Source organism: Ambystoma mexicanum, chromosome 2q, assembly GCF_040938575.1.
Source record: "Ambystoma mexicanum isolate Mex_15411 chromosome 2q, UKY_AmexF1_1, whole genome shotgun sequence".
In the NCBI taxonomy this organism is placed as follows: domain Eukaryota; kingdom Metazoa; phylum Chordata; class Amphibia; order Caudata; family Ambystomatidae; genus Ambystoma; species Ambystoma mexicanum.
The window spans coordinates 636,504,799-636,527,662 of NC_090924.1; the positions used below are offsets into that span (position 1 = coordinate 636,504,799).

Here is a 22,864-nt window from a genome sequence, read left to right on the forward strand (position 1 = left end):
ACTTTGTGTCATCAGCGCATTGGTATGACAATGCATTACTTACCGTAAAAGCATTTCTGATGGTTGTATCTGCTTAGATTCACATGCTGTGCATAGGTCCGACATCCAGTGGTCACTGCGGAGTATTGCATTTTGTTTTTCGTAGTCGAAAAGGGGACGTCGACAAGGCGTGTCTGTAACACTATCCCTATAGTGACGTGCGTTGTACCCACAATCCCTCACGCGTCGAGGTCCCTCTGTTTGTATTTTTTCTGCCCTGGGGGAGCCTTCTATACGTGAGTGAGTACAGAAAAGAGAGAGATGTAGAAAGGTGTCTATGTTCCTTCCATCCGAGCGGGGAGGAAGGGTGGGCGCATGTGAATCTAAGCAGATACAACCATCAGAAATGCTTTTACGGTAAGTAATACATTGTCTTCTGATGTTTGTTAATCTGCTTAGAATCACATGCTGTGCATAGACTAGCGAGCAGTACCCGGAGTTGGCGGTGGGTTATGAGAAGGAACAGTAGAGAAAAGATGTCTTAATACTGCCTGTCCCACCTGGGAGTCAGATCTAGAGTGTGCATCTAGACAGTAGTGTTTTGTAAAGGTGTGCACAGAACTCCAGGTAGCCGCTTTGCAGATGGACTCAAGGGGAACATTTGCAATGAACGCTATGGAAGCCCCAGTGCCTCGAGTGGAATGTGCTCTTGGCTTGAAGGGTAGTTCTCTCTTAGCAAGAGTGTAACAGAGAGTGATGCATTGAACAATCCATCTAGATATAGTGGACTTTGAGACTGCATCTCCTTCTCTTCCTGCTGCCACCGAGACAAAGAACTGATTAGTCTTTCTCAGTGGTCTGGTTCTTTCCATGTAGAACATGACAGCTCGGCGTACATCTAGTGTATGCAGACTTTTTTCTCCCAAGCTGGAAGGGTTTTGAAAGAACGTTGGTAGTTCTACTGACTGGTTTACATGGAATTTCGAGATGAATTTTGGTGCAAACCTTGGGTGTGTGCGTAGAACCACCTTATCCTTGTGAACTGTTACGAAGGGGTCTAGAACAGAAAGAGCCTGTAGTTCACTTACTCTCCTAATGGAGGTGATAGCTATTAGGAAAGCAGTCTTAAGAGTGAGGTCTTTAAGAGTTGCCTTGTGCATGGGTTCAAAAGGAGGGCCCATGAGTCTACAAAGTACCACATTTAAGTCCCATCTGGGAGCTGGGTTAGCTATCGGAGGGTGTATCCTCTTTACCCCCTCCATGAAGGCCTTGATAACTGGTATCTTCCACCACGACACTTTAAGTTGGGAAGTGGTGTATGCAGAAAGTGCCGCCAGGTGGACTTTAATGGAATTGAACACTAGACCTGAATCCAGTAAATGGGTCAAGTACAGAACAATGTTTGTGGGAGAGCAGTCAACCGGGTTGATGCTCTTACCTCTACACCAGATGACAAATCTTTTCCACTTGCTAGAATAGCAGTGGCGAGTATTAGGTTTTCTGGCTTCCCTGAGGATGTCCATACATCTCTGCGGGAGTTGTAGATGTCCAAATTCTATGATCTCAGGAGCCAGGCTGCCAAGTTCATGGTCTGAGGGCATGGATGCAGTGTCCTGCCCTTGTCCTGTGACAGCATGTTGTACGGGCAGGGAAGTTTCACTGGGGGAGATAGGGACATCTCCATCAAGTGAGCGAACCATGGCTGCCGGGCCCACATTGGGGCCACTAGTATCATGGTAACCTGCTCTTGGTGCATCTTGTGCACCACTTTGTTGAGAAGGGGAGTCGGAGGAAAGGCGTAAACAAATTTCCCTGACCATTGAATCGACAGACCGTTCCCCTTGGACTGGTTTTGGGGGTACCTGGAGGCGTAACTTTGGCATTGTGAGTTCTCCAGAGTTGCGAACAGGTCCATTTCCGGGAATCCCCATTGCGTGAAGACGTCTAAGACGATGTCTTCGTGCAATTGCCATTCGTACTCTTCGGGCAGGGGGAAGTCTCTGCTGAGTTCGTCTGCTAGCAGATTGAGTTCCCCTGGTACGTGTTGTGACAGTAGGAACATATTGTGTCTGAGAGCCCACTTCCATATATTCTGGGACAGCTTGGACAGTCCTGGAGAGTGGGTGCCCCCCTGCTTGTTGATGTAGTACATGGCTGTGGTGCTGTCTGTAAGGACCATCACTGTCTTCCCTTGTAGATGTTCCTGGAAGGCTTTTAGTGCTTTGAACACCGCCAGTAGCTCCAGTAGGTTTATGTGCTTGGATGCTACGTTCGGAGTCCACACTCCGTGAGCAGTCTGATGGGATAGGTGAGCCCCCCCCATCCTGTGAGGGATGCGTCCGTGGTTAGAGTGGCCTCCACCGCGGGTGTGGCAAAGGGTTTCCCTATTATCAGGTTTTCCTTTGTCCACCACCGTAGCGAGAGAACCAAGGCTTGCGAGACCACCACTAGATCGTCCCATTGTCTGCTGGCCTGACACCACTGGCTGTTGAGCCACTCTTGCATTGGGCGCATGCGCAGGCGCGCGTGAGGTACCAAATAAATATACGACGCCATCATTCCTAGCAATCGCATCGCTTTGCGCACCGTCACCTCTCGACCTGCCACATATTGGGGAATCTGAAACAGCATGTTTTGGACCCTCTCGTTGGAGGGGAAGACAAGGCCGTCCTTTGTTCGAATTAGAGCCCCTAGGAATTGTTTGACTTGGCTGGGGTCTAAGCTGGACTTCTTCTCGTTGATGGAGAAGCCCAGTTGGAACAAAAGGTCTACAGTCTTTTGGGTGTTCGAAAAGCATGTCTCGTAAGAATCCCCTGTTATGAGCCAGTCGTCGAGGTAAGGGTATACTGGGATAGATAACCTGCGCGGGTGGGTCGCTGCCACTGCCAGTACTTTCGTGAATACCCTTGGTGCAGATGATATGCCGAAGGGAAGCACTCTGAACTGGTAGTGTTTGTCCTCTATCCTGAACCTGAGGTATTTTCTGTGTGCTGGCAACATTAAAATATGGAAGTATGCATCTTTCATGTCCAGTGTTGTCATGTAATCTCCCTGTGATAGCAGTGGGATCACTTCCTGTAAGGTCACCATACGAAACTTCTGGGGTTTGACAAACTTGTTCGCTGGGCGCAGATCTAATACAGGGCGCATGGTTAGATCCTTTTTGGGTACAAGGAAGTACACTGAATAAATACCTTCCATTACCTGAGATAGAGGCACGACCTCTATGGCTCCTTTTTCCAGTAGTTGGTCCACTTCTTGGAGAAGGATGGCGAGGTGTTCTGGTGTCATGCGGCGTCCCCTCGGGGGTCTGTATGTTGGGGAACTGATGAACTCTATACAGTAGCCGCGGGCTACGGTGGAAAGTACACAGCGGTCTGATGTTATTCCCTCCCATGCTGGAAGGAAGGATGTTAACCGGCCCCCGACCGGCGTTGCACGGGAGGGGACGCGAATCTTCGCGTCACTTGGTGGTGTTGTTGGCTTGGGAGCCTCTGGGGGTGGTACCCCGGCCTCTTCCCTTGCCACGACGTTGACCCCTCTGATTGTACTGGCCGCCATTACTCTGGTAGTTCCTGGCAGAGTACTGTTGTTGTAGATTTTGTTGCTGGCGTTGTCCACGAAAAAAGCGCTTATTACCAAATCCCCGCCTATTGGGGGGTTTAGAGATTTGGTCTAAGGTCTTTATTGTATCAAATTCTTTCTTCGCGTTCTCCAGCGCGTCATCCACTGCTCTCCCAAAGAGGTTGGACTCCTCTATGGGTTTATTAATAAGGGACGCTTGTGTTTCCGCCTTAAATCCGGAATTGCGAAGCCAGACGTGACGCTTCCTTGTACCAAAGTGCGGCCAGCCGTCTCTGCTGCATCGAGGGTATTCTTGACGATGCTTTGATTGACCAGAGAGCCCTCGTTAACTGTAGCCAGTAAACGAGTCCTTAAGGGTTCGGGAGCTTCTTCAATGTCCTGTCTGAGCTTAGCCCATTGAGCATCGGCGTAGCTTGCCAATAGGGTATTATTATTGGCGATTCTGGTAGAGAATGCTGCAGAGGTGGTGATTCTCTTGGCTAGGGCATACAGCTTCTTCCCCTCTTTATCTGGGGGTGCCTCGCTAGTAGATAGTGGGACTCCTGCCCTTTTCCTGGTGTTGGTCACGACCAGGGAGTCCGGGATTGAGTGACCCTTAATATATAATGGGTCTGATTGAGGGGGAGAGAACAGTTTCTCGATCCTCGGATTGACCCCTCTCACCAATGCAGGAGTGGAAAGAGAAGGTGTAATACGTCTCTTAACTGAGGCGAGGATAGGTATAACCTGGCTAGTGGGGGGTTTTTCTTTGATAATCCTCTCCACAAAATCGGTGTCTGGGGTGACGTCCCCAGTTTCGATTTCGAAATGTGCTGCTGCCTTCTTCAGCAGTGCATTGAAGGTGGGTTGATCATCGACAGGCGAAGGGTTCCTGACCGGTGTAGTCTCAGTAGACCTGATGACCATACTGCTACTGCCTGTGTCAGTCGACCTAGCCGGTGACTGCCAGGGATTTTGGTCGCCCTCGCCTGTGTCTTCCTGGAATCCTTCCTCACATAGGATAGTTTCCTCGTGAAAACCTTCCTCGTCTTGTTGGTCCTCAACATAGGTGAACTCATCTTCCTTTTGGAAGAAGGTGTCTTCCTCAGTGGGATTGTAAGAGTTTATGTCCTCCTGTATGGGGTTATAAAACTTCTGGTATTTAGCCCTTGGACTCTCAAGGGGTGCCTTCCTTGGTCTCTTGGGTGCCCTGTCTTCTGGGATGGACATGAACCTATCTAGTTTGTCCACACAGGTCTGGAACCTTTCAAAGGTCCACTGAGGTCGGCCAGGACGGTCTGGGAAAGAAAAGGGGGTTTCTTCCTCCTGTAATTGTCTGGTTCTGTCCCATAACGTCGAAGAAAGAGGGCCTTCGCCTTCTGAGTAGCCTTCTTGCTGGCTAGGGCCTTCTGTCGGCGTCGGGAACTGGCCTGATCTGTTTTCCGGCGCCTTCGGCGTATCTTTGGCCTTGTGCGTGGTTTTCGGCGTTTCACTCGCCGTACGTCTTTGGCCGTCCTTAGATGCTATGCGCGCGAGGCTTTCGGCGATCATTCTCTCTTCTGAGGGGTCGGTTGCTGTCGCGCTATGGAGCGTCGAGCCTTTGCTCATCGAGTCCTTGTTGGCAACGTGAGCGCTCTTGCGATGCGCGTCACCGGAAATTTTGGTGTTAGCGCCCTTATTTTTAGAGTGCCCAGTCGCCTGTCGCGGAAGCGGTGGCGGGGAGGGCTGACGACCCTTACGGTCGGTGGAAGACGTCGGTGGGCCCGGCGTCCCCGTTGGCGCTATGGCTGTCTTCGTCTTCGACGAATGTGTGCCTGGGGGTATGTGCTTTGGTGTTTTTCTGTGTGCGTCCTCGTCACCGGGGTGTTCATCCCCATAAGGTGGGCATGAGCCGGGCTTGTCGGGGCCGGGGACGGACGACGAGGAGCGTGAACGCTCCTTTGAGAGGTCTACAGCCTCCGTTACGGGGGCCGTGTAGTCACTGTCCTCGTCACACTCGGCGCCGGCGGCAGCGGGCGAGGAGTCAGGCCTAGACATGGCTTAGGCCGCCCACCTTTTGACCCTGCGGTCCTTTAGAGTTTTGGGCTTTAGTAATTTACAGGCCGAACAGCCGCCCTCCTGGTGATCGAGGGGTAAGCAACGGTTGCACCGTTTGTGCTTATCCTTCCAGGTATATTTACCCTTGCAAAGCGGGCAAAACCTAAATGGCGTCCTCTCCATAGCTGAGGGTAATAGGTGTGACTACGACCTCGAAAGAGAGGGCGGGGAAAGAGAAAGGCATTCTTAAAGAAAGAAAGAAAGAAAGAAAGAAAGAAAGAAAGAAAGAAAGAAAGAAAGAAAGAAAGAAAGAAAGAAAGAAAGAAAGAAAGAAAGAAAGAAAGACCACAAAGCCCCACTCTCCCTACTGTGTGTGGCCGGCGAGGCCAGGCCACGTGTTCGGCAGCGCCGAAGGATCTCCTCCCCTCGTCCTTCCGTCGAAGATCTTGCTCGGCGGAGAAACGGCTCTGCGTCGAGGGAGGGATCTACGTTATTGATATTAATAACAAACGACCAAAGGTCGAAGAAACTATTTGGCAATGTCTCTCGAGGAGCTCCGCATAAAGGCGACCAGTAGCTGGGCCGAAAAAAACAATCTGAGGGACATCGACGCGTGAGGGATTGTGGGTACAACGCACGTCACTATAGGGATAGTGTTACAGACACGCCTTGTCGACGTCCCCTTTTCGACTACGAAAAACAAAATGCAATACTCCGCAGTGACCACTGGATGTCGGACCTATGCACAGCATGTGATTCTAAGCAGATTAACAAACATCAGAAATGAAAATACGCGTCCTGGAGATCCAACAACGCCAGAAAATCCCCCTGTTGAATCGACCGGATCACTTCCTGAAGTGTGAGCATTTTGAATTTCAGATTTTTTAATGTTTTGTTGAGGTCTCGAAGGTCGAGAATGGGACGCCATTTTCCATTGGGCTTGTTCACGAAGTATCGGGAATACACTCCTTGACCTCTCTGTGACACAGATACCAATTCTATAGCCCCTTTTTGTAGCATCAGTACTATCTCCTGCTTTAAAATGTTCAGGTGGGGTTGAGCCGAAAAGACTGGTGGAATGTGCGACGGCTTGCTTTTGAATTGTAAGGAATGACCGAACTTCACAGTGTCCAATACCCACCGGTCCGAGGTTATCTTTTCCCACTCATCGACACAGTGAGACACCCTGCCTCCCAGGACGTTCTTAAACTCGTCATTGTTGGCCTTTTGATTGTTTGTCCTTCGACGACGATGAGTAACCTCCCCTCTTCCTTGAGGCTTGATAGTCTCAACGTCTTCTTGCAGTCTGAGAAGCTCGCCTGTAGCCCTGAGAGGAGTACGACAGTCTATTGAAAGTATGGTCCCTTGATGACAAGAACCGGGAATTTCCTGACGCTCCTCTAAAGGGGCGAAATGAACGAAAACTTCTGCCACTCTGGAGAGCTCCCAGAAAACGTGCTGTGTCAGAATCTTCTTTCATTCCTTTCAAGGCCTCATCCACCTTCTCCCCAAAAAGAAGGTCTCCTTCAAAAGGCATATCCAACACTTTATATTGCACTTCAGGTCAAAAGTTGGTGCATTTGAGCCATGCCTGTCTCCTCAGAACCACTCCGTTGTTAACCTGCTTAAAGCCTGATTCTGCCAGGTCTACAGCAATATTTATAGAGTGATTAGAGGCCTCCTCCCCCTCTCGGACAACTAACATCACAGCCTTTCTGTGTTCGTCTGGCAGATGTTCCAGTATGGGTGATAAACGATGCCACATCTCTCCGTCATACCTCACCATAATAGCCAGAGAATTGGCCACCTTCACCATTGTTGCAACGATTGGACAGTTTATATTACGTCTCCACAGAAAAATTACGTATTGTGACTTTGCAAACTTTAACGATGATGAGGCCATCCGATTGCGGGTGATAGAGAGGTGCATATCCTCGCAATTCAGGAAAAATCTGCTATAGAAACCCCTCCCACTGCAAGAGATAGCCGAACTGGCAAGGGTCTATGAACGGGTCAATGTACAAGCAGCCCAGATAGAGAACCTGAAGAAGACCGACACCATTGCCGCACAGTCAACAGCCCACATGGGCAAGCCTGCCAAATGGGCGCACAATCCCACCAAGACACCAGGAGCGCCACTCGCCGGGCCCAGTCCGAAAGACAATGCTACAGTTGCGGGTTTGAATTCCCACACAAGGGCCAATGCCCCGCCAACGGCCAAATGTGCTGGAGATGCGGCCAGGAAAACCATTTTCAAATCATGTGCCGGGAAAGGGCCCTTCTACGGCCACCCTACAGACCACCACCGCAAGTTAATCCATCCCGAAGATATGACCCCGACGAGGGTACCCAACTTGCGGCCATACCCAGACAGAGAAGGCGCAAGCACCGGCTTCACCAGAAACATCACAGCATATACAGCGCAGCCTGGGTTCATACGAGCCATTGAGAACCTGCAAGTTGACACGCCTGACAGAGTGTTCGACAACCCAGAACACCTTTTTTCATGCACAAACTTACCAAGGCGAAGACCAACGACAGGAATTTCCCACAGTCGACCCATATGAGAATCCTCCAACGGAAGAAAACCCACTTGGCGCAAAACAATATTACGAGTATGACCGAGACAGTAAGGAATACGTCTGACTTATCAACGTCACCTACGATGATAGCACAGCCCCGAAAGTGACGGTACTCCTTGGAGGTAGCGACACGCAATTCCTCATTAACAGGGCAGCCACTGTCAACGTGATGAACGAGAAAACATTTGAAACCATGGCAGGCACGTACCCACTACAACCATCAAGAGCCTGCATTTTTCAGTGGGGAGTGCCCCAGCCATTGCAATCCAAAGGACAGTTTCAGTGTGACCTGGTACACAGAGAACGACGAGTTTCCGTCACAATTCACGTCATCAAGAGCCCAGTCACAGGAAGATGCCTCCTCAGTTACAAGAGGGCCACCGCGCTGCAACTGATCAACCTCCAATCTGACCAGTCCGAGAGAATCCAAGGGCTCCCGCTACACGCTCAAACTATATGAACACAAACTCAAAGAGCAATGGAAGTTGACGAGCTGAAAGCGATGTTTCCTAATCTCTTCAAGAGGGTAGGCATGCTAAAGGACACGGTCATATGCCTTCATTTAGATCGCACATATGGCCTGTGCACCCCATAAGGATAGGGTTCCACCTCCAAGCAAAAGTGACGCATGAGCTGCAACTGCTATTACAAAATGACATAATAGAAAGTGTGGAAGGACCGCCAGTGGGTAATTCCCCTTGGTGGTAGTTCCTAAACCAGATGGGCGCCTACATCTCTGTGTCGACATGCGGATACCAAACATGACAATTCAGAGGGAGAGACATCCTGGACCCAACATTGAGTACATGCTAGTAAGACTAAACCAAGTCACCCGGTTCTCGAAGTTGGACCTAAATCAAGGCTACCACCAGTTGGTCATTGATCCTGCATCCAGGCTGATAACCACTTTCACAACCCATGAAGGCCTGTTCCGCTATAAGCGGCTCAATTTCGGAATATCCTCAACAGCCAAGATATTCCAGGAGACAATAAGAAGGTTAATAGCCCCAGTCGCCAACGCCTTCAACTATAGTGATGACATCTTGTTGTTTGGGGTCAGTCAAGAACATCACGACGATGCACTAAGACATGTGTGCACTATCCTCCATGAAGCAGGCCTCACCCTCAACGGCCCGAAGTGCACCATCAACAAGCATAGCCTGTACTTCTTTGGCCACATTTTCTCCGATCAAGTATTCAGAGCAGACCCAGAAAAGATCAGCGCCATCGTCGACCTAGAACCTCTGAAAGATGTGTGTTAGTGTTACCAAGTTTGAGGCATTGCAGGGTTATGTTGTCAAATACAACAAAGACGTTTAGGAAATTTTACAATATTATATCATTTATGTTGTGTTTGGTCCTAGCAAAACCAAATAGAATTTTGGCAATTCCAACATGTAAGTTATCTGTGGTAAAAGTGCATGAGGTATACAATCAGAGTGAGTGACTGTGGATGTATCATACATAAAAAGGGAATGGTGTTTGTAAAAACTTAAAGTCGTGTACCCTCGAATGGTAAAGTGTAGGTCGTTGCTGCTTTATATGGATAAGGGGAGGTCGTGCCTGCCCCACATAGAGGATCTGGGATCCAAATTAGAGTTAAGTGGTCTTTAAGAAGGGTCATGCCCTAAAAGAGAGATGTTATGGCGATGTTATGCCTCAGGGAAAAGTGTGGATGTTTAGGTCACCCATCTAAACGTTGTCAGAGTGTCGTCGTGCCTGCGGGGGTGCCTGGCCGCAGTTGGAGACTGGATGAACCCCAACTGGCTCAAGTTGAACGGCGATGAGACTGAGATGATGGTGGTGGGTTACCCTCCCAATACCACTCTTTGGGGGTCCTCCTTTTGGCCCTCTTCTTTGGGACCACTGCAGTCCCCGGTAAAAAAGGTAAAAAATCTGGGCGTTGTGCTGTCGGCCATACTGTCTATGGACCAACAAGTCTCGGCTGTCTGTCAAGCTGGTCATTTCCAGTTGAAAATGCTGAGGAAAGTACTGCCCTTGATCCCAGCTTCTCTGCGCTCCCCAGTGGTTGCAGCTTTAGTACTCTCACGCATAGACTACTGCAAATCCCTATATCTTCCCCAACCTAAGAACCTGATTAAACGACTACAACGGCTCCAAAATCTGGCTGATCGGGTGGCCACTGACACTCCGTATGGCTCGCATATTTCTCCTGCTCTGCGGTCACTCCATTGGCTCCCGGTGGCTCAGAGGGAGGAATTTGAGTCCCTGTGTATTGTTCATCGGGCCCGTCATGGTCTAGGAGCGGAATATCTCCAAGCCAAATTCTCCCACTATTTTCCCGCCCGCAGTCTTCGCTCGGCCACGCTGGAGCAGCACATTGTACCCAAGTACTTCCGTGATCGGGTGGGTGGCCGGGCGTTTTCCATTGCTGCGACTGTCCTGTGGAATGGCCTCCCGCTTGCTATAAACAAAAAAAAAAACTCCAACTATTTGGAGTTTCGAAAGAAGGTAAAAACATGTCTGTTCTGATTCCTCTGCCTCTGGTCTCTTCTCCCTCGGCGCCATGATGCCTCTAGGCGACCGTGCGATTTATAAAATCTGATAACATAACATAACATAACAGAGTAGTAGTGTCCCTGAAATGAGGAGTGAGAGGTCACTCCTCAAACAAGAGGTAAGAGTTAGGTCATGCCTAATGCCATGTATCAGTAGAGGAATTGATTCCTTGGGGGAAAAAGGGGTAACGCCTTCTAAAAGTTGTTATAGGGAGGTCGTGCCTACTGCCATATATCAGAGGTGGAATAGTAAGTTCCCAAAGGTAGAGTGAGAGGTCACGCCTCGTACAGGTGATGGTTAGGTCACGTCTTGTTCACTCTGCCCATCCACCCAAGCCCAGCATGATCCACCTCCTCACGTTCTTCCTCAGTTGTTCCCATAAGTAGTGAAGTTCAGTTCAAACAACTTAAGTCGTTCCCTAGCCACATCCCACAATATTTGATCCCATCTTTGCAAACTCTGAAGGGAAATTTCCTTACTTTGTCCACGGTTGTCTGTTTACCAGGACCCAATGGGAGGAGAGCCGACCTGCTTACATTAATTTTGCAGTCAGGGAGGGTACCATATTTTTCAATTCCCCTTAATAACCTCCCAAGGAAGAGAACGGCTGGAAATGAAGAGCAGCATATGATCAGCAAAGAGTCACACTTTGTGTTCGACCTCCCCAATTCAGACCCCCTCAGTCACACTGATGTGCATATTCTTTTTGCTAATGGTACAATTACCAAAGCAAACCATAGCAAATAGAGAGGTCACACCTGCCTTGTTCCCCTTTGCAATCTAATTTCACGGTAGAAGACCAGGTACTCTGCCTTTCCTCTCCTTCCCCCAGAGGCTCAGTGTCTCCCAAGCTCTGGTTCTCTCTAGGTTGGACTATTATAACAGCCTCTTTCTAAATCTACCTGCCTCTACTCTCCGCCCTCAGCAATTGATCCAGAACAGGACTGCAAGACTGGTCCTTGGCCTCAAGCCCTGGGATCGTATCTCTCCACCCCTGAAATCTCTCTATTGGCTCCCAATGGATGCAAGTACTACATGCAAAACCCTCTGCATTGTCCACAAAGCTTTCTGGGGCCTGGGTCCAAAATACCTTCAGCTATCCCTCCACAAATACCTCCGCTCTCGAGCTCTTCGCTCTACGTCTTCGGCTGGGGCCTCTCTTTGGAACAGCCTCCCTGCCATCTCCGGTTCCGGAAGCACCTCAAGACCTTTCTCTTTGATTTTACTTTCGCCCCACCTGTCCCCCGCTGATCTGTTCTCTCGCAGCAATGTGCACCTGACCACCCTCTGCCCTCCGGACCCAGGAACCTGCTCACCCTGCCACCCTCCCGCAATCCCTCCGGGCTACCCCTTGCACTGGGGTCTGTATCTGTATCCATACAGCCCCCCCTTTTTCTTCCTGCACTTATCAGACCTACCCTGTGTACTGCCTTTAACCCAGCACTTGCCACTTGCTGGCTGCACTACCACTGTTTGTTGCCTTTATTACTTATTTATCTGTTTCTCCTTTGCTCCGCACTTTCCACTTCTCCCCCTTCCATGCACTTTTCCCCTCCCCCTCTTCCATGCACTTACGCATTCTCAATGTCACTGGGCCTAGTAAGATCGCTGTTTTGTTCTCCCCTGTTCCCCTTCCTTGCCTTGTCGCGCTCTGAACCACTTGTGTATGAGCGTGATAAAAATAAATGATCATTTCAATTCAAATTAACCCTACCAAACACAATCAGACCAGAGTATATTTCTCCTATTCACCCCTCCCAATTTGTCCCAAAGCCAAAAGCTTCTAGAATCACTTCCGGAAATTGCCACTCTACCCTATCAAAAGCCTTTTCGGAGTCCAGAGAGGACCTCAGGTTCCTTGTGTATACCTTCAGCATAGTAGGTCAAACGTATTGCCCTACTGATATTGTCTGCCTCCTGCCCGGGAAAAAACCCACCTGATCATAGAGAATCAAAATCAGCAGGACTGCATTCAGTTGGGTGGTCACATCCATTGTAAATATTTTTTGTCCAGATTCAATAGTGATATCAGTCTTAGAAAGCACTGTTCTTGGGCTCGCTACCGTCTTTGGGAATGACTGAAATAATGGATTCAAGGAATGACGCAAGAGCCTGTCATTGACAATTATAGATTTAAAGACCCTTAATAGTTTAGGGGCCAGTAGTTTAGGGGCCAGGAAGTCTTCAAATATCTTATGGAATTGAATAGAATAACTGTCCCTTATTGGAACCTTACCCATTTTCTTTCCCTGTCCATTTTCTTTCCCTGTATCACCCTTTTAAGTTTGGTTTCCTCCAAAACACATAGTTGCTCTTCAGAAACGTTGTGCATGCTAATGGAGCCCAAGTGCACTTCCACATGCTCCTTCAGAGTTTGAGTTTCTGTCAAATACAGCCTTTCATAGCATTCTGTAAACAGCTTGCCTCTCTATCCCTCCTTCTGGACCCCACTTTTTTGTCCCATCCGAATCCCTACGCATTAACACCCTCCTTCCTGTCCTTTGTATAACTAAACTGTGGGTCAGTAATGCATCTGCTTTCACACCAGTCTTGTAATATTTCTGCTTGAGAAAGGTCAACTGATCCGGTTTCCAATGAGAACTCAACTCCGTTGCAGCTTCCCAGATATCCTCCCTCATCCTATTTTCCATCTCTCTCTCCTTACATTTTTCCTCTCAGGACCCCCTCTAATAAGGAGACTGCTAAATACGTATTTTGCTGTGCCACACACAATCCCAGGGGAGAACTCTTGTGTCGTTTAACTCAAAATAACCTTACATTTCATTTCTTCCTTAAAAAGACACTTTAATATTGTGACCTTTTACACCATCTCATTGAACGGTTATCTCCCTTTCCTCCTCTCTTCCAGGAGGTAGAACAACCGAGCTATTACCATCTTGTGATGAAACCACATGATCAATACAACTTCTGCCTCTTCAATGCAGTGTTGCTGATGCGCCTCAATCAATATACAATGTATGCAGGTGTAGCTCTGATGCACATGGGGGAAAAAAGGCATACACTGTCGCCACTTCCCACCTGTCTACCAACCCATCCTAATGAAGCAAAAGACTAAGTAAAATGTCCTTCCTCCTCTGATCTCCCATCTCTGCCTATCGCCATTCTGTCTGAGCCATGGTGTATTACCTGGTTGAAACCCCACCCACCCCGTATCAGAAATCCATCTGCCCAACTTCTACTCTTCTCCATTCCCCTTTATGCAAAATCATTCTGAACCTGGTCGGGTGCGAAACCTGTATCCAAGCGTGTATTGTTCACCTCTATATTGTCCCTACTGCTTTCAAAGCTTCTGCTCCCTCCAACCTTTGGTCTTTCACCAAGAGATTACCAATACCCACCTTTTAACTCACTTACTAACACATCTGTTTTGGAGTATATTTAAACTCTTGGTACTAAAAGAGGCACGTTCCAGCCCATGAATCCACCTGCACTACCCTTTGTGTCCTCTATAAAGGGCTTCTGCCCACCTACTTTGCCCCCTCTCCTGCCCCTCAATTCCAACCCTTGATTTAATTTGAAGGTGGTCCACACCTTTTTCTTAGTACCCTGCCCCAGTTTTTAGCCCCATCCTCTCTCCATACACCACTCCCAAATTGAACACCCCCATCCTTCCCTCCCTTTAGTCCTCAATGTCGGTCACTCACCCTCCTTCTTTGAGGCACCCGGGATTATCAATTTCAAACTACTGGATCAAGCAAGTCCCTCTCAAACCCTCTGGGCCCTTCAGTTGAGCATTCTGCCTCCTCCCAAGCAGGAGACTACCCTTTATTACTGCACAAGTGCAAGTACACCAGAGGCCAGGTACCCTCCCTCCCCTTAATGTAACTCCCAAATTGTCCCAAATCATTGAAACTAGTGGCACAAAGAGCCAACAAAACTGTCTCCCCAGTAAGGGTTAAAACATTCAAGTTATCCATTAAGCATAACATGATCTCCCTTCTCAGATAACCCATCTTACCCTTGACCCACCCATCTGAACCCTATGGGGTATCTAACAGTCTCCGTTACCCTTTCAATCTCCTGTTTGTGACAACCCATTTATCTTTGCTGATCTCAAAAACCAGTGCAAATGAGTATGCCCAGCTGTATTTTATTTGCTTCTGGTGGAGTCATGTTGTTAGTGTCCTGCATTCTCTCCTTTTACTTAGGGAAAACGTTGATAGATCTGGGAGGAAAAGAATCTTGTTGCCATTGCGCTCGAAGGGGCTCTCTTACCTGGCTTGTTCTTTCCCTTCTCCTTTAACTCCCGTCAATGTACCATAATCGCTTGTGGGCCTTTTTCTAACTCACCAGCTCTATGGGCATGTATAATTTTCAGCTGAAGGTCTTTTTTCTTTTTTAAACAGGCTATCATCCAAGTCTTGCACTTCTCTTTCCACTAGTTCCAGGGTTTTGTTTGTCGTTCTGGTGACCCAATAATGCGCAGAATACATCTCCTCTCTCGTTCTCCAGGTCATCGAGCTTAAGCAAAATGTGTCTAGTTGGATTCTCCATATTGTCAAGCCTCTTCTCATGCTTTACTTTCAGAAGATCAATGGACAACATTTTCGTCCTCAGGCCCGACTCGGTCCTCCAACTTCTTAATCTTTCGTTTCAGCTCCAAGCTCCTAGGATGGATTACTGCTATCATCACCCAGATATCCCCTAGTATGTCGCTAATGTTTTTTCTGAATACATCTTTATCTACGTTCTTCGCCCTTCATTTCTTCATACCTGCAATGTCATCCTGATTGCTACAAATCCATCATTTTGGTGAAGACACTGGGCGATGAGATCAAGCCAAAAGGGAGGACTTTTAAATGGTAATGAGTGGTCCCAATGACAGATCTCAGAAAGCGCTTGTGTTGCAGATGGATTGGCACATTCAAATAGGCATCCTGCAGGTCCAACATCAGCAACCAGTAATGAGATGGTAGAGACTGGAGAATCTCTCGTAGCATCACCATCCTAAAGGTCCAGGATGGGACAAAGTTCTCCTTTGTTGGGCACCAAGAAATAGCCATAGTACCAGCCTGTTCCTTCCTGGGACGGCACTTGTTTCACAGCTGACTTTAGCAACAGGGATGACAGTTTGTCCTGGAGCTCCAGTTGCTGAGGAAGAGAAATTGGTGCTCTGGCCTGGGTCCTTCTCAGAAATGGTAGACAATAGCCTTGTTCTACCAACTGAAGAACCCTTGTGTAGGAGATGATCCTGCCTTTCTTTTTCAAATCCTTGTCCGTAGGGAGATTCGATTTTGACATTGAGGACCTCGAATTTACTGTCAAGGCCGGGACGACCAGCCCCTCGGGCTTGGGTGAATGGAAAGTAACGGCCACTCGCCCCTAGCGAGTTTGTATTTTTTTATGAGCTCCCCGTCAACCGCTGGTGACGAGCAAGGGATGCTGACACAAGGTCATAATAGGATCAGCTATTGCTGCATTGAATGGAAGGGCTGGTTCCGATTGTGGTTTCCCATCTAAAATATCCACGAGGTCCTACTTCATTAAGTGTATTGATGGAACCCCGAGGCTGCAACCATTTCCTCAACAACCTTTTCAAATTGGGCATTTGGGTGCACATATGGCACAGTCTGCTGAAACTCGACATTGGGAGAGGCATCTTAACCGATGGCATCATGGAGGCCTGCCACTAGCTCCATGAGCTGTGCTTAGTCGGCCAAAGACCGGCACTGGGCCAAACAGTGCATCTGCCAATGGCTCAATCCAGAAGGGGACAGGGCCCCCTTCCTCATAGAAGATGGACCCCATGCACTAAAAGAAGTCGGCGCCCCTCTCCCCCGGTCTCAGCGGCATAGCCCGGATCCTTCAATGCAGCTGGCGTTGATGGCGAAATCCCGTCAGGTGTGCCCAGTGCTCTGTAGTGGGCGTCATCGACGCCAGTGCCTTAGACATCGAAATGGTCGAACCTGAGGGAATAAGATCTTTCTTCATCGCCTTTGTGCCGGTTGCCCCAGGCTTGGCCGTCTATGGTACCGCCAATGGCTTTGAGGTCAAAGCAGTACCTGCTGCAGCTTTTTTCGAAAGGTTGCAACATTTGCTGCTCAAATTTCTCCCACTACTCCCATAGTGTCTGCTTGGAATGGAAAGACGTATGACTTTCTTCATACTAATCTGAATCAAGTTGATGCCTGCGATTCTTTTTCCTCTTGTGGGAAGAGGATAAAGAAGAGTGGTGGGATTCGCTGCAAGAGTGAGACCTCTTTTTAGTTCTTTTAAGACACTGCCTTTTCTTGTCATAATTTTTTCAGGCGTGGGCCCTTCAGTGTTGTCTCCCATAGATTCAAGTGGCTGGCAGGGCTGGCAACTTTAAATGGGGTCTGCCGAGCACCAATTTAGCAGAGCATTTCCTCAAGGCTTCGGAATCAGTGTCACAAGCGCACTGTTCTGTGTCATGCTCCACCCACAGACACGACACACACATTTTGTGTCTGTCAGTGATGGGCATTTCAGAGCTACTGCAATGCTTGAATAATGAAGGCTTGGACCCTGGCATACTGACACAGATAAAAACTGTACTATGGGGCCTGTTCTGACCAGTGTGCAGAGTGCACTGAAAAAAGGAAATTAGGTGTGGGGCCATAGTGCATGCAATAAGTACAATTGCTGATGTCATGACCAGATCGAGGAGTGAAGATTTCGAGGCATGAGTGAATTTAGAGGACGACATTGAGCCGCTCTACACCCCAGTTGAATTTTCCAAGCATCTGAGTGGGGACAAATATTTATCAAGATGAGGAATCTGTTGAGTAATTATTACCTCCACTTCCACCATTTCCCTCTCTCTGCCTGATGTTGCCTCCTCTGTGCCACTTCCAGCCGCAGATGTTATCACCACCTCCTTCTCCTTGGGTTACACCACCGCCATGTCAACTCTGAGGTGCATCGCTTCTCCCCGACTCCCACTCATGGGTACGGATGTTATCACCTCCTCCTGTAACTGGCCTGTTACCATTTCCTTACCTCTCCCCTCCTCCTTTAACTGTCAACTTTCACCCTGTGTTGTTGCCTATTTCTTAACCTTGATGTAACCACCTCCTAGGAAATTCCTTTATGTCTCACCACCATGCGCCATTCACCCCTTCACTTCAATGTTTCCACCTCTTTTTTTAGAATCTTAGCTTTCACCACCTCCTCCTGCAATCCAATGCTGCCACCTTCCCACTCTCATCCGTCCCTCCAGACTATGGACTTTTCACCAATGGTCTTTCCACCAATCTGCAGTCTCCCGCCTTCTCCAAACATAGGCCTCCTGCAACCCACTCCGAGCAACTAGGGCTGGATGCTTTTATGCAGTGTCAACCCTATGAATGGACTTTCAGGGAGGGTCTGCACCTGTCGGTATAATTGCGTGTGGGCTGTGATTGGTTGTTGTTCCAGAGTGCACCTAAGGCTAGTTTCGGCCCATAACTGCCCTGTCCGCTATCTTGAATGTTCATTTTTTAAAATCTTATGACCATCCATTGTGCTGCGTGTGCTGAGCTGAGGTCCCCCGTGTTTCCAGTGGGTGAATTAAAGGCTGGTAACATTTTGGGTACGCCTTGTCAACTGTTCGCTCAACTTTCATATTCTGCATTTGATGAAATTGAAACACTGTTTTGCAGGCGTGTGAATTTTTTCCCATGGAAACAGAAAGTGCTACTCACCATAGTGACAACTGTATTCATCCATAGTTTGCTATCCTCCATACTTCATGGGTGTCAGTCCCATGGGGACGGGACTGGGACATTTGCACAGCCAAAAAGATAATGTCCTCCACATTTCCAATTCAGGGGTAGAGATCATGCACAGTTAGCATGTGGCCAACGGCAGTGCCTTCTAGTCCCTTCTAAGCCTGGGTGGGGATGGTCCCACAGTGAAGCATTCCAAAAGCGTTTATTTTTCTTCCTGCTTTATTTTTGTTATTTCTGTGCCAGGATTCCCACCAATTGCTCCCCATTTATGTTGGGTATTAAACTTGGGTTTTGCTGTTGCAAGTCATGCTGGTGCCACTTTTCAGTGCAGTACCCACAGTCCTTGTGTTTGGATCGCCTAAACCCAACCATTGCTGCAACGCGTTATGAATAACCAATTACAATTACAATTACTGGACACTAAAACAACTGTTGTAATGGGAAATGACATTCAGTGCGCCTCCTCTTCAGCACCTCGGATATTTTCCTCTTTCTTCTGCACCCTGCTGCAGGGATCCTTTTTCCAGGGGATCACACATCTGCAAGAGTCAGTTCACGACCTTCAATCAAGTTCTACCGAGGGCAACCCCCGATGCTGCTAAGATCCAGAGGGATCTTACACCTGTGGCAACACAGTAGGCTCCTTTGGGTCTGCGATTAGCATACCAGCTGAGGGCTCCTTGGAACCTCCATCTAGCATTTGAACCAAGGCATCAAGCCTCGAGGGCCAGCAGCCTGTAACTTTTCTTTACATGCTGAATTTTCAGCGCTTTTAAAGTCACGGACTGACAATATTGAACAGTTGAAACAAGCTCTGTCACGTGACTTCTTTGATATCTCTGGGAAAGCTGCTATTGGCGGTCTCTAGGTCGATTTCAGCACAATGCCTGAAGGAGGTCAGAAACCATACCAACCTTAGATAGATGCACTGGCAACTCATTACAGTTGTCAATTCCCATAAAACCTACAAACCTATGGGTTGATTCTTGAGACAAGGGATGATAACGCATATCCGTATCTAGGGATTGCCTTTCCTCTAAGGGTGGATCACCCCACTGGGATCCCGCTTGCTCGATCCCCTAGAGTGTGTTAAGCTTAGCAGGGTTTTCTCATTAGTCCCAAAGGGGGTGACTGCCTCTTGGGAGAGAGGAAGAGCTCCCTGGATTTGTCACAGACCGTAGCCATAGCTCGTTTCACACAGTCAGCTGTGTCCAGTCCTGATTGCAGTATTTGGCAATAAGCCTGTCTGCCATCTTGAACCAGGCGCTCAAAGCCCTCTCTCGCCAGTTTCAGTTTCTTTTTTCTGCCATCCTGGCACTGTTAACCATAGCTTTTTCTTCGTATAGATTGGACAAAGTGCATTGATTAGAAGGAATACATAGAACTGATCGAACTGATTGTTTGCTTAGAACTGAGCGAGTACATACAACGGATGGAATGCACAGAACAGACAGAGAGCACGGGGTGGACACAAAAAAAAGAAGATTCAAGAGCATGGAACGATCTGTAGTGCATAAAACAACCGAAGTACATAGAATGGTTGGAGTGCATAGAATGGTGGGAGTGCATAGAATGGTTTGGAGTACATGGAACGGTCGGAGTGCATGGAACGGTCGGAGTGCATGGAACGGTCGGAGTGCATGGAACGGCTGAAGTGCATGTAACGGCTGAAGTGCATGTAACTACTGGAGTGGGCTCGACCTCAAGATATAAACCACCTTATCACATCTCCATGCTTACTCTCTCTTTTACACCACCACTCAACTAGAACATATCGATACTATGATACCATTCAGTATAGCTGTTTTCATACCATCACTTGCCTCATACTCCCCATAATCCTATTTAAACACAGCTGGTTACACACCCTCCAGCCTAGGCGTTCTCCTCAGTCCTAACGCAGCCAGAATCGGTCTGGATAACAACCTGACAGAACAAACACATACTCTTGATCTCCCAACCACATACCGCTAAGAAGCAGCTATCACAGGAATGCAACACCGCTGCACACATATCCAGTGCTCACACGCACCTTATGACTCTCTCTCTCTACTGACTTGAACTTTGGTTCCCGAGGGCGTTCAACCTACCAGCGCCTTGAGATCATACCAATGGTACATAAGGCGCTATATAAATGCAACATAACATAACATAACATATGCTTCAGGTGCCACATCCTAGATCCTGAAGGAGTATTTAACAATCCTCCCAGAATGACCACGGGTGGAAGGGGGAGTGAGATAACGAGAGAGGAGGAGCTGGAAAGAGAGAGTGTGATGGTGCACATATTTTCATTTTCATCCAAGACGTGTATAATTCCAAGTAGGCAATGCTTGTTTTTCAGCACCTTGCTCTTATCCTCATACGTGGACTGTGTTCAGAGAAAAATAGAACTATTATCTCCCAAATGATATGCGTTTTGAGTGCTCTGTTCCCTTTACACTGAGACAGTTGACAAACTTGTACACGTTTGTCTTTCCTTCTATATCCAGTTTAGCTCTTTGATTCCTACATGTATTGCTATAAACCACACGCAAGTGATGACAACAATGCCAGTGTTTACATTTTGTTTTAAGTATATGGCAAATAAATTAAATTAATGGTACTTTACTGACATAAAATAGAACAAAATAATACTGTAATAAGATCAAAGGTCAAGCTTACCTGATATCCTTTGCATTTTCATACGCCGAGCCTGGATGCGTCCCTTTGCTAGGCGCTGCTTTGCTATAATACAACGGATGTGATCAGAAAAAATGAATCTCGCTTGGAGTATAGGGAAAGGCTTGGAATGTGGACTGGAAGCAGGCTTGTGAATTATGATGTTTAGTGCCCTGCTGTCATCTTCGACACCAGTCACTTGCATATCCTGTAGAAAAGCAAGAGAATATGCACTCAGGAATTATTTCAATTTTAGAAAATGTAAGTGACAATAATCTATACCGGAATAGTGAGCCTGAGGTAAAGACTTCATGATTGCAGCTGAACTGCTGCACATGAACCCACAACAAACCATGAAACATGTAAATAGTGCACCAAAGGCAATTTGTGCAAAACTGGTATCTCGAGATTATGCTCCCAAAACTAGCCTTACAATAATAATTATTTAGTTGTATTCATTGTCATTGTATAGGACATACACTGCCAGTCCATGGTTTGAGGGCACATTGGGGACTGAAAGTAAATGGCAATAGTAGGAGGAGTCAAAGAAAGGCGTTCAGTATAGAGGAGGACATATGTCTGTAGCATGTGTAGGTATGGTTCAGATGAACAAATAATTTACCTCTCAATGCATTCTTATCCTTTGAACTAGCTCCAAGCACACTGTGACGAACCCCCAGAGACTGTCAATGTTTTTGATGAGGGAGGCCCTCCACAGGAGGCCAGTGAGGTGAGGTTGCTACCCAAAAGTCCCCCTGGGGTGGTGTTCAGCGGGTGGATTGCATGGGAGGGAAACCCCCATTGCAGATAGTGCCATTCCCGGGAGATTGGAGTATCCTTTTGACCATCCCACCTCTCCTTATCAGCCTTTCCCTTACCTAATTTCTGAAAGCCCCATGTATTTCTATTACTCTTCCCAAGTAGAGACCATCGACACTAGAATAATCTCTAAGGTAGATGGTAATAATACTGGATGTTAAAGATGTAAAGACAGATGAAGATTACTCATATTGAAAACCAACAGCGACAGTCTACTCATTCAAGAAACTCAATTAGTCAACCGTGGTTCAAACCCACATGGGGAAGAGAACCATGACGTCGTCAGCATCTTGGCGTGGACCAAGAGCACAGCAGGTGATCCAAAGGTGGGCAGACCAGAAAGGCCGAAGGCATCCAGGAGATAGACGTACCTGCAGAAGATTCACAAAGCAAAGCACACACCGAAGGGGAAAACAGACTCTCGCCGGCGGACGGAAACGCCAGAGTGCCAACAGGTTACAGTGGAGCAGCTGGGGAGACATGCTATAAGACCGGAGAAGGCTCCGGCACATTGACAAAGCCGCAGAAGATCCCAGGAGACCAGCATATAACCCTACGGCAACAGCAAAGACCCTGCAGGTTACTAGGGTGGCTTAGCCTATGGGTTGAGATACTCAGAAGGGGGTCGCGGACCCATATTGGGGAAGCACATCCCAAACAGCAAACAAGGGTACGAACTTTGCATCTGTGAGTGAGACGCACAGAAACAGAAAGAGAACAAACTGAATATTTGGAACATTTAGTTTGGAAAGGCAACCAGGTGAAGGGAGTCTGGGACCGGAGTAGAGGCAAACACATCCCGAACAGCAAGGAACGAGAATACAAACTGCTAATTGTGAATGCAACACAGACCTTGGCAGGAGAGTAAACCAAGGCGGTGGGTCAGTGAGAATGCATATAAAAAAGACACTAAACATACCCGTTGATATGAGAGTGAACCAAGTGGATATTATAAGGTTTGGGACCCTCAACACAGCTTGGAAAAGGTTTCCAGGCTGTTTTTCTTCATTT

General features: G+C 47.9%; 1 protein-coding gene across 3 annotated transcripts in view; it reads right to left on the reverse strand.

Annotated features, from left to right (window-relative positions):
* The window catches only part of CLEC16A (C-type lectin domain containing 16A), a 1,932,649-nt gene that overhangs the window by 356,052 nt on the left and 1,553,733 nt on the right, over positions 1-22,864 (reverse strand). For all 3 annotated transcript variants that reach the window (XM_069647805.1, XM_069647806.1, XM_069647807.1), the window contains exon 20: positions 21,038-21,242. In XM_069647805.1, coding sequence (XP_069503906.1) covers positions 21,038-21,242 — 205 coding nt within the window. The remainder of the gene's footprint in view (positions 1-21,037; positions 21,243-22,864) is intronic.